Raw genomic sequence first — 14,775 nt, forward strand, 5'->3', positions numbered from 1 at the left:
CATGTAATTTGGTTACTTAACAAAATCACATTAAAAAAAGAGTGACGTCATGGAGAGGCGATAAAAGACATAAATATAAATCATTTAATTAGGGGATGCGACTATATGCTCATTTTAACATCTCCCAGATAGGCTCCCACCCAATTTTCCACCCACAATAACCACCAACCACCCTCTATCGATGAAATTAATCCACCTAGACCACATATCGACGCCCTGCTCAATGAAGTACAAATTTAATTACCCATAGAAGCCCATTTAAGCTTATTTGAGGTTTTGATTGCAATTATTAAATACAAATTATTACTCACCTGGTTTGTACCTATTTCTTGGGAAACTTGGAGTAGAAATCCTCAAGGAACTCCCTCAATATAAACTTAAATTTATCAGCATGCCCTTGAAGTTCCATTTTGGTTTCAGTGCCTTCGTTGTCCAGCATTTCATCAGCATCGTTTAGGGTCTGGAGGTAATGCAGCCAAGACGCCTCCAGTCCCATCACCTGCTGATGGGTCTTCTCGGTCAGCTTGACATTATACTTGTGCAGAAGGACAAAGAGTTCCAGCATTGGGGTGAAGACGGATTGTTTCACAGGAACTTCTTTCAAGAGTTGCTCGAATAGTTGCTTGGCAGCCAAAGTTTCACGAAGTGTCCTGGGAACTTTCATCACATTCCGTTCATTGCGTCGCATATACCGATATAAAGCTATTAAATATAAAATTATTGTTAAGATATACCTCTTTTTAATATAAAAAAATAATAAAACATACAGCCCATGCAATTGCTGGCATGATCCAAAAGCATTTTTATATTCAGAGCTTGCCATTTTTCGAGCCAATCCAATATGGTGCTCTTCAGGGCATTCTGGTTCACCAATATGAAGTATACAGTCGTAATGGCATCCTCGAAGGAGACATCATCCGCCAGGGCACTGTAGTGCTCAATACCTCCTTCAAAAACACCAGCTGTCCGGGAACTAGACTTTATCTTTTTCCGGAATCCCTCCTCCGTAGTTTCCCACAGAATACGATGCCGATTCCAGTGCTCTTCATACTTTTCCATTTCCTGACGCTGTCGAGATATCTCCGCTTGGATGCTTCTCATTAACTCCGAGCAATCCTGATCCTCGCGAAATACCTCGGCAAAGCCTGGACGCTGTTGCTCTTTGGGAAGCTTTAGTTTATAACCCAATCGAGGGAACTGATCCAACATGCATCGAATATTGTCGATGATTCCGTTTATTAGATTCGCAATATTATCCATATCGGGACTCAAAACAATGTTGCCATCCTTAATATCGGACTCTATGACTATAATAGGAGCCGGAGCCATATCCTCATCACAGTGCAGAGCCTCAAATAACTTGGTTAGGGAGCCACGGGCACTGGTCATCAAAGAAGTGGCCAGCATGTCGTCCATGTCATTGACATAGGCTATCCAGCTGGACGACCTCTAAAGTAGTACAATCCTTTAGTTATATTTGAAATATATTTATGATTTTTGAAACAAACCTCATCATCCACCGATTGAAACTGGCGACTGAAAGCCGACAAAAGCTCCACAACTTTGCTGTAATACTTCCTCAGAATGTCTCCCGAAGATTTTAGTTTTTCGGAGACCTGAAGTTGGAACACTGAAATGTCCACCACCCCAGAAAAGGAGAAATGTAAGAGACACGTGTCGCAAATCTTCTCACAGCTCCTGGCCACTCCCCTATTAGCCCTCTTGTAGATATTCACTATCTCAAGGAACTCCTCCAAAAATGCATTGGCGTCTTCGAAGTACTCCTCGTTTAACTCAGAGGCGTAGGTGATCTTAAACAGTCCTGGAGCCATCTGACGGTCACAGGCCTGGATCAAAGGACGAAATAACTTTCTCTCCCTCTCAGTTAAGACGGACAGAATGCGATTATAACGAAGGCACAGTTGTATAACAGAACTAAAAAGGATTCTAAGGATGTCACATCTTTCATAGACCTTTTTCAGGGTGTTGGGTATGGCGAAGCCCATCCTTTCAAAGTGGAGTGCCTGGTCGCACAGCTCCATAACAGATTCATCGACATTGGACTCCAGAAGTCCCCGAAACTTCTTCGATCTTACTATCAAATATCGATCCAAGCGCTGGCTAAGATCCCCCGTATAGCCACAGCATTTGGCAGCCCAATCTTCGTAGGCCTGCCGGATTTCCTTTTGAAACTCATGACGCAGTGAATCGAACTTGGCCAAAGCAGGCGAGGATTCCTTAACAGGAGGCAGCCACTCGGCTTTGGTGAGGCGATCTCGCAGCCAGGTCAAGCGCTCCAAATTAATGCGATAATTTAAGGCTTTAGATACGTATTTGGAGAGCAAAGACTCTTCCTTTCTTTCCTCAATGAGTTTTCTCGACGTGGCGTCCATTTCCTGTGAGAACGATCTCCACAGTTTGCTCACTTCCTTCAAGTAGGTTTTCCTTAAAGTTCCCCGCTGGCGATACGAGAAGAAAAACAAGGCCTGCGGAATACATTTTTGAGAAAAGAAATAATCTAGAAAGGCAACCTGACCCACCTGTAGTGCCTCTAGGGACTCTTCCACATTGCAGACATTTTGAAAAACATTCGAAATCAAACGCTGAACAGTTTCCTCCAATTTTTTCATACTTTTTCGGAAATCAATGACCTGATCATACCACTCCGATCGATGGACATTCAATATATAGGGCTGGGAAGTATCCTGAAGGTTTTTCAGTGTGTCCATGAACTGCTGCTCCACATTTCCGGCAATCTTCTCCAGATCATGGCCACAAGTACCGCCAAAGGATGACTTGGGAATAGCTTCATTCTCATCCAGGCGGCCAAACACAATCATGGACTCACAAATATCAATAACATCGTTTAAACGCTCCACAAAGGCTTCGATATGATTGAAGATGAGGCCCTCGTTGAGGTCCCACTTCTCTTCCTGTCCCTTGGATATCTCCCCGTAAATTCCCTTATAAACCAGGCAACAGTCTATGGCCATATTACACATTTTTATGCCAAAGCGCGGCTTGCCGGTTAAAATCTCATCCACCTTCACTTGCTCTGTGCAGAATCTTTTCAAACAATTACTTAAAGTCTATGGATTTAAACAACACCCTACCTTATTATTTGATTACTCAAGTTCCGGAACAGTCCCACCACCAGTCCAGGCGTATTATAATATTCGGAATTTAGCCAAATGAATCGAATAATGTGGATGATTCGTGGCAAGAGCTTGGTCAGGTCAGCCGGACTCGGAGCTACATCGATTTTGGAGCAGGGTTCGATCAGAAGCCGGAGAAACTTTATGTTGGACAGCGACTGGACCAGCTCCCGCTTGGCCCGTTCTATGAGCTCCTCCATTTGTGGCATGTGAACCGATTGGGCGTTCTGTAGGACCTTTAGAATCTTTTGAACATCTGACTGAGCCAACTGGTCGTTGATGCCCTGAAGCACCTCGTCTGCAAGAGGAGTTATATAACCATTCTGAAAGATCTATATTTCCTGTTATAACTCACAGCGATACTCCCAGAAATCAAACTCATCCTGAACGGTGGCCAAATCATGTGGCACAGTCAAGGTGCAATCCGAGAGCAAGGTTCGAATCTGGGTCGTCCAATACAACGCAGTTACCTCTAGATTCCTCACCAGCTGCCGATCCACTGGCCCTGCTTCCAATTCGTTGATCACATACGGCACATAGAGCACAGCCATGCCGGCTATCTGATGATGCATCCCGGTGAGAAAGGCCAGGAATCTGTCCAAGCTGGAGCAGAAGCGGTTTCGCACCGTGGCGTTCCAATCGCGATAGGTGCGGAAAAAGGGAACGTATAAACGTTCCAGCAACTCCTTGAGACACCCATCGACGTCACTGGTGAGGGTGCCAAAGGTGATCTCATCATGGAAGCCATCAACACTGAATATCTCATTCGGCTCCCGGCGGAAGTAGCTCAAATCCGAAACACATACAGTGGGCATGCCCAAACTGGCGGACAGAACATCCCGGTCATAGTAGATGGTCAGCAAGGGTTCATTGACCTCCAGCAGCCAAGATCGTATAATGTCCAGTGTGGCCTCCAGCCAGTCTCTGTGATCCAGACAACTTAACACGCTCATCCGCTGGATATAGCCCACCAATTGATGCAGTTCCTCGTCGCTGTAAGAAGGCTTTGGTGTCTCGGGTCGGATTTCCTCCTGGCGCGGTTCGACACTGCGTTCTGTATTTTTGAACCATAATATTTAAACAAACTATATATTTTTTAAGTTATTGTAAGCTTGGTAACCTTCATCGTCTGTTAAATCCGAATCTGTCAGATGTTCATCTTCCACGGCACTGGAGGAGGCCATTTTAAGATTTCTAGAATTTCCAAAGAAAAATTTTGTATTCCCCCATATTTCATGTAAAATTTTTTTGCAAATTCTGTTAATTAAAAGTTTTTTAGATGCTTATTCACTTACTAATTTGTCTTATTTGTCTTTAAATCTTTGATTTGGTGTTTTTTAATAAAACTCCTTTTTAAAATAAATTTATGGTTTGACCTTTAAGTAATCAAGCTGATTATACTACAACACTTTAAATATTACAATTACAATAGTGAAAAGCCCAACTAACAACCGGAAACCTTAATAAATAAAAAAAATCCATGGCAACTTAAAAGTTCTTCATATAACCGCCATTTTCAAATAAATTTAAGTTTAGTATTTTTCCTTACATCTGCATGCAGTATTTTTTAACAAGGCCTAGTCTGGTCACATCAAATTGTCTTCCATTTTGGCATCCATTTCAATTTAAACAACAATTTACGAAGATTCGTATTTTTAATTTGTTTTTATTTAATATTAATAAACAATGGCTTCTAGTTCAACAAAGGCTAATGACATTGAGAAGCTGGTGCAGCAAAGCAACTATCTGCTGCCCGATTTGTCCATCCGTCACTCTGATTTATCCAATCCTTCGGAGGCGATCCTCACCAGGATCTTCATACAATATTTGAAAGCTTTTGGGTTTCGCGTGGAGCCTCCTCACAAAGTGGACTGCGATGTGTTTGACCCTTCACGGGAAAAGCGCCTTTTCCTCATCCGGCTTTGCCGCCAAGTAGAGCGCATCTTGCAGATTTCATTCCCAAATAAAACGTATACCTATGTGGATATAATCAATCCTGGTGAGAGCAATTGCTTGGTGGGAAAGACTCACCTGTTACTTAAAATATTATCCTTTCAGCTGGCAAAAAGACCCTAAACACCTTGGAATTCCTTCTCAACTATTTGGCCTACTACAAGCTCTTTAAAAAGAGTGTTTTGGGACCGGCAGAAGAGGCCGTTAAAACCCGAGAATCTCTGTATGCCGAGTTCACAGCAAAGGCATCAGAATTGGAGCAACGTAAACAGAAGGCTTCTACCATTAAGAGCGAAATGGAAGTGTGCCAAACCCACATAGAGCAGCTAAAGAAGGATTTGGTTCAAGGACAAACGGAACTAACCCAAAAGAAAAAGCCTCTTGGCGACTTAAGGAACGAGGCGGAACTTCTCGAGCAGCAACATGGGGAGCTCAACAAAAGGATTACCCACTTGGAGCAACAAGTGGTTGGGGAAAATCAAGTGATGGATCTTAAAAAGTGAGCATATATAACCTTCCCTCTATATAGATTTTAACACACTGTTTTCCAGACAAATCCAGGGCATTAATTCGCACATAGAGAGCTGTAAAGTGGAACTGGCCAACAAGGAGAAGGTCTTCAACGATCAGCGTCAACAAATTGACTCCAGCCAAGAGATGGTGGCCGAAATTGAGAAAGCCGTAACCATACTTCCGTCCAATGTGATTGAGGATTACAAGAAATGCTGCAAACAAGTGGAGGCGATTGAAAAGGAGCTGGCTCAGGTTAAAATACAACAACAGAACAGTCTTTACGAGGTGACGGAAAAGCAACAAGAGATAACAGAAACAGAGAAGCAGCTCCAGAGTCGTAAAAAGCTTTTGGATGAGCAGGATAACAAGTCCCAGAAGCAAATAGAAGAGCGCAAGGCCAAGATTGACGATCTAGAAAAGCAATTGGATAAACAGGAGAAAAGAAATCAAGAGATAGAGGTCCATATCGATAACGAGGACCAGATCCATGCGGCACTTGAAGATAACATATGCCAAGCGCTTGGCGATGATTGGCAGTCCCCCGAAGATGTATAATATTTAATTTCCACTTAATATATTGATTTTATTCTACAAACTGTAAAACAGCTCAGCTCGTTTTTATGGTTAGGATTGAACAAAAGGGGGGGTTGCCGGTAGATGGTTCACGTCTCCATTTTCTTGCTTTCCAGATGAGCCTTCAGCTGTTGGCTAAAGTCATCCTCGACGTTGTCGTCATCCCAGTTGTCCTCCCACACATTCAGTTCCTCCTCGTCGTCACCAACGCGAAAATCTACAAGGGTAAACACTTAGAACTCGCTCAATTTTATGATGGAAAGGTTTTTCCTACCTTCAGCGGGAAACTCTTCGAACTCATCATCCTCCTCGAGCAGACCCAAGTCCTCGCCCTTGTTGTTGGTCTCCTCCTTATCCTTCTCCTTTTCCTTGTCTGGTGCCGACATATTGTGTGCGATTTAAAGGCTTATTTCTAGATTTATTTCAGCTCGACAATGATCAGACGCTGTTTTTTGTTGCCAAAATGATGCCTAGTCATTTGTTTCCAGGGCTGACAACTCTGATAGTGAGCGAATCTGGTATTTTATGAATTGGAGCGGTCACACTAATGATCTGTGTTGGAAAACACCAAAACCTTAAAAAATACATTTTTTCAAATTAAAACATAGTTCAAAACAAATATTTTCCGTTTTTTTAAATAAATCTATTAAATAAGAAACTCGTAAGCTCTTTAAAAACCAGAAGATATCAATGTATAGAAAGTTTAGAGCTTTCTTAGAAGCTAATTTAAAATCTATTTCCTCTGGTTTTTGAAGAGCTTAAAAATAAGTAATATATATATTTTTTTTGCATTTAATGATTTTTGTAACATTTTGACTGTTGGCTATTTGACTTTCAAGCTAAAAGGATTATTGAGCATTTGGAATTTAAGCTACTTTTAATTAATCGTCTTCTGTTGGTTGGCTATTTTAAACAATTAGAGCAAAAATGTAATTTACTTTAACATGAATAAATATACATAAATATATGTTTTTGTGTTATATGTTTATAGGGTTTTTTTTCATATTGTTTCGGTTTATCAGTTTTTTCCTTTTGATTTGTTGCTTAGCGAACCATCGGACTTCTATTTATTTCTTGGATTGGGATTGGATGTTTTCGTTGTCCAAAAGGTTTGTTGGTAAATAATTATAAAAAGAAAAGCCTCCTTAATTTTTCCTCTTACTTAATGGTAAAAATTTTGTATGCCAAAATATATCTATATCCATTTGTTGTTTTGTTTGTTTGTTGTTTATGTCATCTAGGTTACATTTAGATGTAAGTTTATAACTGTAGTTCAACATTTATAACATTTAGTTGCTGCGGTTCGCAAAATCTACAATACATAATTAAATAGTTTTTTGATTTCATTTGTATTTTCTTTTTAGTCTGTCACTGTCGTATATGAGGAATAAAACACCATACATTCGATTAGTAATATTCTTGTTCAGTTTTTTGTGTGCTGTCTTGGGCTCTATACCATTATTTCAATCTTAACTCCATACCTTCTCCCTTAACTCTCCACTTTCATACATTATTTTTCATTTTTTTTCATCACAGATGCTCTACGCACAAATCAAATTAAATTCAATGCAATTATTATCATCGTTTAACAATGGGGTACAAGCTCCGATTTTCTTCATAATTGCAGTATCTAAATGGGGGTGACAATCGGGATATACAAATAGGATATATAGGACATACTGGACTATCCCCATACAATCCTTACAATTCGCCCTCTTACGCTCTCGCCCATTGCCCATTGTCGTTATTGTGTTCTTTTCAAGAGTGTGGAGTGAAGTGTTGTGGTCTATTCTATTAAGTTTTATAAGATAATATGAAAGCTTTTCTAGAAAAAGTGTTGTATCACATATAGAGGAAGTGTTAAATATGTAATTCTTTTGTTTTCCGTACGGTTTTCTCGACTATTTTGTCCCGCTTTTTAAAGATTTGTAACAAAGTATCGCGGTTTGCGGAATTGCGCAAAAAAAAAAGTTATTCTTAAAGATTAGGGGGTATAATGGTTTAAATTAGTAAAATCAATTAGCTTAGCCTCGATAAAATGCTTCAAAGTAAATATTGAAAATTTTTTTCGTTTCTTAGAAGAGCACCAATAAAGTTACGCTTAAAAAATAATAAGAAACCAAAAGTACAAAGAAATACATAGTTTTAGCAATAAATACAAGGAGTAAAAGGATAACAGATAAAAATACATTATATAAATACTTAGTATAGCTTATAATTTCGTGTGTGCTGGTGTGTGTTTTGTTTTGGGGCTTCTCTGTGTTTCTGTTTTTTTTGTTTAAATTTCTTTTGTTTTTTTTTTAAAACGCTAAGCGTTCTCCAACGGCTTGTTTTTCTTTTGTTTTTTGCTTTTTTTTCACGCGCTTACGAACTATATAAATACACATAAAACATCAAAAATATTATACCATAGATATATATGCAAGGTATCGGTTAGAGTTCGCTCGAAATGGCTTGAAATTGATACTTCGAAACGGATCGGGCCCTGACACTCTGTAGCATTTCTTTCAAATTTCAAATTGTTTAAAATATTGTTTTTTGTACACTGACATTTGCTAAGCACTCATCGAGTTGTTGTACTAGAAGATTTTAGAAAAATAAAATGCTTTCGAAGATCAGCCATTCAAGCCATCTCGATCCACTCTAACTTTCGCACCTGATAATTACGACTTTTTCCAATATTTATTTCGATTACTCGCGCCGCGTTCTTTTCGGTCGCGAGGCGGCTATCGAGTCTCCGCCAGGCGACGATGATGCTCCCAGAGATGCTCCTCCAGTAGATCCTCCTGCTGCACCTCCTCCCCCTCCACTTCCACCAGTCGCACCACCACCCGCTAGAAGTCCTTCGCCCGAGTTGGAGGCAATTGCTGTGATGGTGGCTGAAATGGTGGCCGAGTGCTTCTCCACTCCACGAACTTTCCGGGAGGCCACCGACTGAGCCGTCACCTGGAGAGATATGGCGTGGGTGTTGAGCTTTTCAGCCAGGAGCAGATCCTTGAGACCCTTCATCTTCTGGCTGTAGAGGGTGATGACCGGCTTCTTCAGCATTATCTCAAATGGATCAAAGTCATCGATCGTCTTCTCGATTTTAGCTTCTTTGTGCTGTAGTTTCTCTTGTTGTTGGACTGGGGTTGTGCCCGGGGCTTGGCTGGCGTTGCTAGCCTCACTAGTAACTGGCAACTGGACAGATTTTCCGCTTCCATTGCTTCCATTGCTTGTTGTGTTTGTTGTTTTATTAGCCTCCTTTTCAGCATTGTGGTTGTTGTTGTTGCTATTGTTGTTGTTGTTATTGTTGAGGATGGGCTCGGAAATATCCGTCTCCCTCTCTGCAGATTGCTGCTTCTGATCGGCAAAGGGCTGTCCCCCGCCTTGGAGGAGGAAATCCGGATTGAGAATCTTCTCGCCACAGGCAGCCGTCAAGTCTGCCAAAGTGGTTGGCAATTCGGAGTTCTTGGATTTCTAATAAAGGATTAGAAACTTGTTAAGTTTAAAAATAAAACAAAAACAGAAGAAGTAACCCCACTAACCTCCTCCTTTTTCACAACCATATTGTTGTTACCCTCCAGAGCCTCTGATCCGGCAGCTTCCTTCGTTTCCTTAGCCTCCTGTTCGGCCTGGGCTTGAGCCTGTGCCTTCGCCTGCTCCGTCTCCATGTCCTCGGGCAGCTTGATGACCACCTGGGATCTTATATCATAGTCGAACTTGGTGATGTTGTTCACGAGTGGCTTGGCCCAGCCGATGTGCAGAATGGGCGTCAAACTATCCTCCTCCCACTGACAGATGCCGTCGTAGAATCTCAATAAGTTAGCAAATACTTCGGCATCCCGCAGGATACTCCTTGCCGAATGGCCCGAGCTCTCCGTCTTCATAACATATGGAATCAGCTCGTTGGCGATGTCCAGCAGCTCCTTGTAGATCTCCTCGTCGTCGCGACACTGATACGTGTACAAACGAATCACATCCGCAGCGTTGGCCCAGGCGGCGAAAGCATCCCGGTACTTTAACAAGCGATTGTAGTAATTCCCCTGGTAGGTGTACGGATAGACATGATGGTTCCGGTAATGGGTCCTTGCCGATTCAATGGCTTCGCGGTAGAGCTGCTCGCAACTAATGCTTGAATGGGTGCGATGGATCTCCTCCAGTTCGCCGAGGGTGCCCAGGGCCATGGGATAGCGTTTAAGGTGGCCCAGGTCGTAGAGGAGCCACAACAACTGCTGCTGGAGGTCGGCCACTTCGACGCAATCACTATTCGCGGTGAGAGAGATGTTCAGAGCAGCGCAGATGGCGGCCACCTCCATTCCGCGCTCACAAACCACTGCCAGGCCACCTTGAAGGACAAAGGAGCTCATTAATACCATGTTATGACCAAAAAAGATTAAAATAGTTACCCAAATACAGCCAAGATCCCGATTCAATGCCTGGGCGTATGTCCTGCCCGCGCTTATCCTCACTGCCCTTGCCATGCCATGTCACCTCGATGGTCTCCACTCGCTTTTGGCCAAACACCACCCAGGCATGATCCTCCGATATGGCCAGCCGCACATCCTTGTAGCCCAGCAACTGGCAACCGGCCACCACCGCCAAAGCAACTCCAAAACAGTCCAACTTGTTGCCGGATAGGTAGCTGTAGAGATTCTGCAGATGCGCTCGATCCTTGTAGCTGCTGCGGATTAGGGAGTTCCAGATCACGTCCGACACCTTCTTGATCACCTCGCGTGTGGCCTGGCGATGGGGCTTCGGCTTGTCCACCACCGACAAGATTGTTTGGAACTTCTTGTACAACCCGGCGATTAGTTCGTGGGTCACTACCGGGAAGGGAACAGTGTTGCCCATGATGACGTCGCTTCCACCTGAAAAGAGTAATATGAATTATTTTTGTACAGTGTAGTTATCTCCCTAATTAAATAATGAACCCCCTTTATATGCACCATTAACAGACCCAATTAGGGGTTAGTTAAGTTATTTCAAACTGACCAACTGCCCTACAAGCCAATTTGCGAACCCTTCCGCTTTCAACAGCTACCCTTTTGCTAATTGCTTAACGGTAAACGGAAAGGCAAGACCCGAAGGATAAAGGAAGTAACATTTGCCCACCTGTCCCGGCCTGACTGATGTCACCTGCTGCTGCTGCGGCTGCGGCCTGGGCTGCCTGAGCTGCCGCCTCACCGGTGGTCAGTGACAGTTCGATGTAGCCCACGACAATGGAGAGCAGAGTCAGATCGGGCTCAATTCCAGAGGTTAAAGCGCGCCGGAAGAGATTCACCACGTCGGCGGTGGACTTGAGGGGGAACATACTAGGATCGATGCCATTTAGAGCCATTGGACTGGCACTGGCGCTTCTTGTTACGGTAGACATGGCTGTTTTCTCAATTATTTTCTGCAAAAAAAAAATAGATTATAAGATTAAGTTTCTACTTATTGAAAATTATAGTCTTACCTTTTAAAGTTTCTCTTGAAATTGTTTTCTCTTCCTCTGATTTTATTTTGAAGTGTATTTTGTATATTGGAATATTCCAAAGTAGATACATATATCAATCAAGGTTAAATCCAATTATTGAAAACTTTGTCATGTTCCAGAACACGTACGTATGTATGTGTATCCCTTAATGATCCTGGAATATCCTGGATGTGAAACAGAGTGTCATCATAGCTATTCCATATATAATTACCTTGAAGGAGGGTAGTCGGGAAGTCCTGTGTGTGTCCTCTTTTCCACCTGTTCGCTTGTTGTTTTTTAAAGAGATAGTTTCTTGTTTTTTTATCCTGTTCCTGGGCCGGCGGTACCGCAATGGCCACTGGCGATGTTTAGCTGCTGTAGCTGCTTGTACAGCCAGCCACTTTGTGGCTGCAACATTGGCAACAAGTTGACAAACAACTTTTTTGTCGTTGTTGTCGCACCTTCTTGGCCCTTTTTTGCAGTTGCTACCTCTTTTTTTTATTTATTTTTTTTACTTTTTGACTTTGTACTTAAAAGAGCAGGATTTTTTTTTCTTTATGCTGCAACTTATTTGCTGCAACAACAACTAAAACAACAACAACAAACTGGTTTCCCGCTGCATTTTGCTTGGGCCTAATTGTGTATGTGTATGCATCTGGTGCACTGGAAAAATATGTATATATCCTGTCCTTTCGCTGTCCTTCGCCTTCGCCTTCGCCGTCCACGTCATCAGGTAATCGGCTCACGAGGTGAGGAGCAGGTGAATTTCTCCCAAAAAAAATTCTTCTCCTTTTTGTTTTTGTTTTTAGTTCAGCTCCTTGTTTTTGTTTTTGTTTTTGTTTCGATCAACCCGCCACCCCCCTTTTTTTATATTAAATTCTGTATTTTTTCCAACCGAATTCCGTTTGATTCTTATTGAACACGATTAGATAAACGTTCGTCAGTATCTTAAGTTTATTTTGAGCGATAGTTTCGGTTGATTACTGCGCCGCGAACCAGGCGAAAAAACCAGCTAAAATTCCGACAAAATATTGCGTCGTGTTGTGTTTACCTTGTTGCGCCAGTGTTTACACACCCAGCACGTGCCCATTATATACAGCAGTGTTGCAAAATGATCTTAGCGGGCAAAGTAATCATTTAAATAGGAATTCAAAAATTAATAAGAGCTGTAGCTTCATCCATATTTATTAATATTTTTAATATTTTAACCTAAATTACCTTTAAATACTTGTAAACCAAAATCAAATTGTTGAAAAGTGCAAAAGTAAATGTTAACAGCTGTTAGTGGCTAACAGTGGAAATGTTAGAAGACCATTTTTGTGCCAGTCTGGCAGCTCTGGTTGCACGCGGCCAACTAAAAACAGAAAACAAATCAGAAATGGAGCAAACAAATCCATTCTACGACTTTAGTATAATTTACAACAAAGATGACAAGGTGATGCGGGCCCTGTTGAATGAACTCGTGGAGTGTAAGCTATAAGCAATGCACCATCAGTCTCAAATTTAAGCTATTTATCACTTCCAGTGGGCTACAAGACCATTGCCATCGAGCAGAGCTTCGATCACAGCAAGAAGGAGCCTGGAAAGCGGGGATCCGAGATGTTTCCCGAGCCCCACAAGATCGAGCACCTTCGCAAAGAGTTCCAGGGCAAGTTGAGGATCCTTCAGAGGCTAACCATTCTCTACGTGGACGTCAATGTGTCACATGCAATGGTAAATTATAAAAGAAAAGTGTTCTTAGACAACGAATTTAATAAACTGTTTCTGCAGAGCGTTTCTCTGAATCTGCGAAAGTTCAACCTGATAGCTGGACAGCCAAAAACCGATGCTGCTCTGACGGTAAGTTATCAGACGCCGCCCACATTTTCATTTCAAATTGAAATCAAGAAAATCTTCTCAGCACTGCTGCACTACTTTCAATGGCGATCTTGTTACCTTCGATCCTGTGGCTGGTTCCAGACTCTTGGTTAACCGGAAGGCGTACCAGATAGCAGTCCGTCGTGGCATGTTTTTCGAAATCAAGTATGCACCTGCGATAGCCGATTCGAATAATAGGAAGGACATGATCAAAATAGCCCAGAACTACTGCACCAAAGGCAAGTCGAAGAACATAATCTTCAGCAGCGGGGCAGTGCACGAGTTCCAATTGAGAGGGCCATACGATGTGGCCAATTTGTGAGTATTTTCTTGATCTGATCTAAAATTTAAACTATAAAATATATGATTTTTCAGAGCCTTTATATTTGGTTTGTCAGAGGATCAGGGCAAGAATGCTGTGGACAGGAACTGTCGGCAACTTTTCCTAAAAGCTGAATCACGTCGTTTGGGGAAAACAATAATGTTTGTTAGAGGAAATGGACCCATCGTTTTCTCAGACAGTTCCGAAGCAGAAGATGATCATGAAATGGAGGATCTTCAAACAGAATTGAATGAAACTAGTGAAAATAATCAACCAAATAAAAGACTAAAAGTACACTGAACCAAAAATAAATTATTTCATCTTATGCCATGAAAATTATTATGATAATAACTTGTTTTTATAAATATTTTTTAAATTGAATTTACTGGATTATTTTAAAAATACTATATTACGATTTTCCATCCCTGGCATTTTGACATTTGTATTTTCTAGCACAGGGTGATTAGAAACGCACACAGGGTGGTGTCAGAAATCGAGAAACGAGAAGAAGTGCAAAACACCGATACTATCGCGGAAAAAAACAAAATGGAGACACATTAAAACGCGTTACACGGAATTTGGCTGCGAGAAATTTGCGTTAAACGGTAACTAAAAGTGCAAATTAATTGGTAAAAAATAGAAAAAAGCCGTCACAAAGTGGCCGGCAACTAAATCCGCCGAAAACCCCATCAAAATTGAGCGTATTTTAAGCGAAAATTGTATTTGAAAAAAGAACCCGGAGCAGAGACACTTGAAAAGAAAAAATGTGCAAAGAAGAAGAAAAAGAAGAGAGCTGAGAAGAGAGAGAGAGAGGAGAGCGCACACACAAGTCCAAGCAACGAGACGAGAAAAACGGCAAAAGAAATATGTATTTCGCGAGACGACTAAGAAAAGCTGAAAAGCATCAGCCAATGTCCAATTTTCAATTGTTTTTCGCCGAAAAGCGCAGTGCATTTGTGTTTGTG

The 14,775-nt window shown here is 41.8% G+C and overlaps 6 protein-coding genes across 21 annotated transcripts in view; 3 read left to right on the plus strand and 3 right to left on the minus strand.

Annotated features, from left to right (window-relative positions):
* Nucleotides 1-112: 112 nt before the first annotated feature.
* LOC6503469 (dynein-1-beta heavy chain, flagellar inner arm I1 complex) lies at nucleotides 113-4,610 on the minus strand. Its single transcript, XM_001965274.4, has 8 exons — nucleotides 4,451-4,610; nucleotides 4,276-4,349; nucleotides 3,511-4,209; nucleotides 3,114-3,453; nucleotides 2,541-3,066; nucleotides 1,509-2,486; nucleotides 768-1,449; nucleotides 113-702 (listed from the first exon to the last, which is right to left on the minus strand). Exons 2-8 carry the CDS (start codon nucleotides 4,337-4,339, stop codon nucleotides 323-325), a joined length of 3,669 nt encoding a protein of 1,222 aa, XP_001965310.2. The 5' UTR covers nucleotides 4,340-4,349; nucleotides 4,451-4,610; the 3' UTR covers nucleotides 113-322.
* Nucleotides 4,611-4,725: 115 nt separating this feature from the next.
* Nucleotides 4,726-6,226, plus strand: LOC6507114 (golgin subfamily A member 6-like protein 4). Its single transcript, XM_001965275.3, has 3 exons — nucleotides 4,726-5,154; nucleotides 5,214-5,607; nucleotides 5,660-6,226. The coding sequence occupies exons 1-3, from the start codon at nucleotides 4,842-4,844 to the stop codon at nucleotides 6,174-6,176; spliced, it is 1,224 nt and encodes a 407-aa protein (XP_001965311.1). The 5' UTR covers nucleotides 4,726-4,841; the 3' UTR covers nucleotides 6,177-6,226.
* LOC6503461 (probable 26S proteasome complex subunit sem1) lies at nucleotides 6,184-6,723 on the minus strand. The gene is made up of 2 exons (XM_001965276.4): nucleotides 6,469-6,723; nucleotides 6,184-6,411 (listed from the first exon to the last, which is right to left on the minus strand). The coding sequence occupies exons 1-2, from the start codon at nucleotides 6,578-6,580 to the stop codon at nucleotides 6,284-6,286; spliced, it is 240 nt and encodes a 79-aa protein (XP_001965312.1). The 5' UTR covers nucleotides 6,581-6,723; the 3' UTR covers nucleotides 6,184-6,283.
* Nucleotides 6,724-6,970: 247 nt separating this feature from the next.
* LOC6503458 (menin) lies at nucleotides 6,971-12,736 on the minus strand. The gene is made up of 6 exons (XM_001965277.4): nucleotides 11,864-12,736; nucleotides 11,632-11,806; nucleotides 11,289-11,571; nucleotides 10,583-11,044; nucleotides 9,722-10,521; nucleotides 6,971-9,653 (listed from the first exon to the last, which is right to left on the minus strand). The coding sequence occupies exons 3-6, from the start codon at nucleotides 11,548-11,550 to the stop codon at nucleotides 8,886-8,888; spliced, it is 2,292 nt and encodes a 763-aa protein (XP_001965313.1). The 5' UTR covers nucleotides 11,551-11,571; nucleotides 11,632-11,806; nucleotides 11,864-12,736; the 3' UTR covers nucleotides 6,971-8,885.
* Nucleotides 12,737-12,941: 205 nt separating this feature from the next.
* Nucleotides 12,942-14,167, plus strand: LOC6507125 (ribonuclease P protein subunit p30). The gene is made up of 5 exons (XM_001965278.4): nucleotides 12,942-13,100; nucleotides 13,157-13,344; nucleotides 13,402-13,470; nucleotides 13,532-13,806; nucleotides 13,864-14,167. The coding sequence occupies exons 1-5, from the start codon at nucleotides 13,010-13,012 to the stop codon at nucleotides 14,108-14,110; spliced, it is 870 nt and encodes a 289-aa protein (XP_001965314.3). The 5' UTR covers nucleotides 12,942-13,009; the 3' UTR covers nucleotides 14,111-14,167.
* An 89-nt stretch (nucleotides 14,168-14,256) lies between these two features.
* The window catches only part of LOC6507136 (chromodomain-helicase-DNA-binding protein 7), a 45,282-nt gene continuing 44,763 nt past the window's right edge, over nucleotides 14,257-14,775 (plus strand). For 13 of the 16 annotated variants that reach the window (XM_044716335.1, XM_044716342.1, XM_044716343.1 and 10 more), the window contains exon 1: nucleotides 14,258-14,415. The gene's annotated coding sequence lies outside the window, so the exon portion shown is untranslated. The other 3 variants (XM_044716337.1, XM_044716344.1, XM_044716338.1) reach the window with 3 other exon arrangements.

Source organism: Drosophila ananassae, chromosome 3R (assembly GCF_017639315.1).
Source record: "Drosophila ananassae strain 14024-0371.13 chromosome 3R, ASM1763931v2, whole genome shotgun sequence".
NCBI classification, from domain to species: Eukaryota; Metazoa; Arthropoda; class Insecta; order Diptera; family Drosophilidae; genus Drosophila; species Drosophila ananassae.

Excerpts from the sequence above, each read along its gene's own strand:
- LOC6503461 (XM_001965276.4), bottom strand. The coding sequence starts at position 6,580 with ATGTCGGCACCAGACAAGGAAAAGGAGAAGGATAAGGAGGAGACCAAC. Across the intron at positions 6,412-6,468 it reads CGAAGAGTTTCCCGCTGAAG|ATTTTCGCGTTGGTGACGAC; the intron begins GTAGGAAAAACC and ends TTACCCTTGTAG.
- LOC6503469 (XM_001965274.4), bottom strand. The coding sequence starts at position 4,339 with ATGGCCTCCTCCAGTGCCGTGGAAGATGAACATCTGACAGATTCGGAT. Across the intron at positions 2,487-2,540 it reads AGTCCCTAGAGGCACTACAG|GCCTTGTTTTTCTTCTCGTA; the intron begins GTGGGTCAGGTT and ends TGTATTCCGCAG. Across the intron at positions 1,450-1,508 it reads TTCAATCGGTGGATGATGAG|AGGTCGTCCAGCTGGATAGC; the intron begins GTTTGTTTCAAA and ends GTACTACTTTAG.
- LOC6503458 (XM_001965277.4), bottom strand. The coding sequence starts at position 11,550 with ATGTCTACCGTAACAAGAAGCGCCAGTGCCAGTCCAATGGCTCTAAAT. Across the intron at positions 10,522-10,582 it reads GGGATCTTGGCTGTATTTGG|GTGGCCTGGCAGTGGTTTGT; the intron begins GTAACTATTTTA and ends TTGTCCTTCAAG. Across the intron at positions 9,654-9,721 it reads TGGTTGTGAAAAAGGAGGAG|AAATCCAAGAACTCCGAATT; the intron begins GTTAGTGGGGTT and ends ATCCTTTATTAG.
- LOC6507125 (XM_001965278.4), top strand. The coding sequence starts at position 13,010 with ATGGAGCAAACAAATCCATTCTACGACTTTAGTATAATTTACAACAAA. Across the intron at positions 13,471-13,531 it reads AAACCGATGCTGCTCTGACG|CACTGCTGCACTACTTTCAA; the intron begins GTAAGTTATCAG and ends AAATCTTCTCAG. Across the intron at positions 13,807-13,863 it reads CCATACGATGTGGCCAATTT|AGCCTTTATATTTGGTTTGT; the intron begins GTGAGTATTTTC and ends ATGATTTTTCAG.
- LOC6507114 (XM_001965275.3), top strand. The coding sequence starts at position 4,842 with ATGGCTTCTAGTTCAACAAAGGCTAATGACATTGAGAAGCTGGTGCAG. Across the intron at positions 5,155-5,213 it reads TGTGGATATAATCAATCCTG|CTGGCAAAAAGACCCTAAAC; the intron begins GTGAGAGCAATT and ends TTATCCTTTCAG. Across the intron at positions 5,608-5,659 it reads CAAGTGATGGATCTTAAAAA|ACAAATCCAGGGCATTAATT; the intron begins GTGAGCATATAT and ends ACTGTTTTCCAG.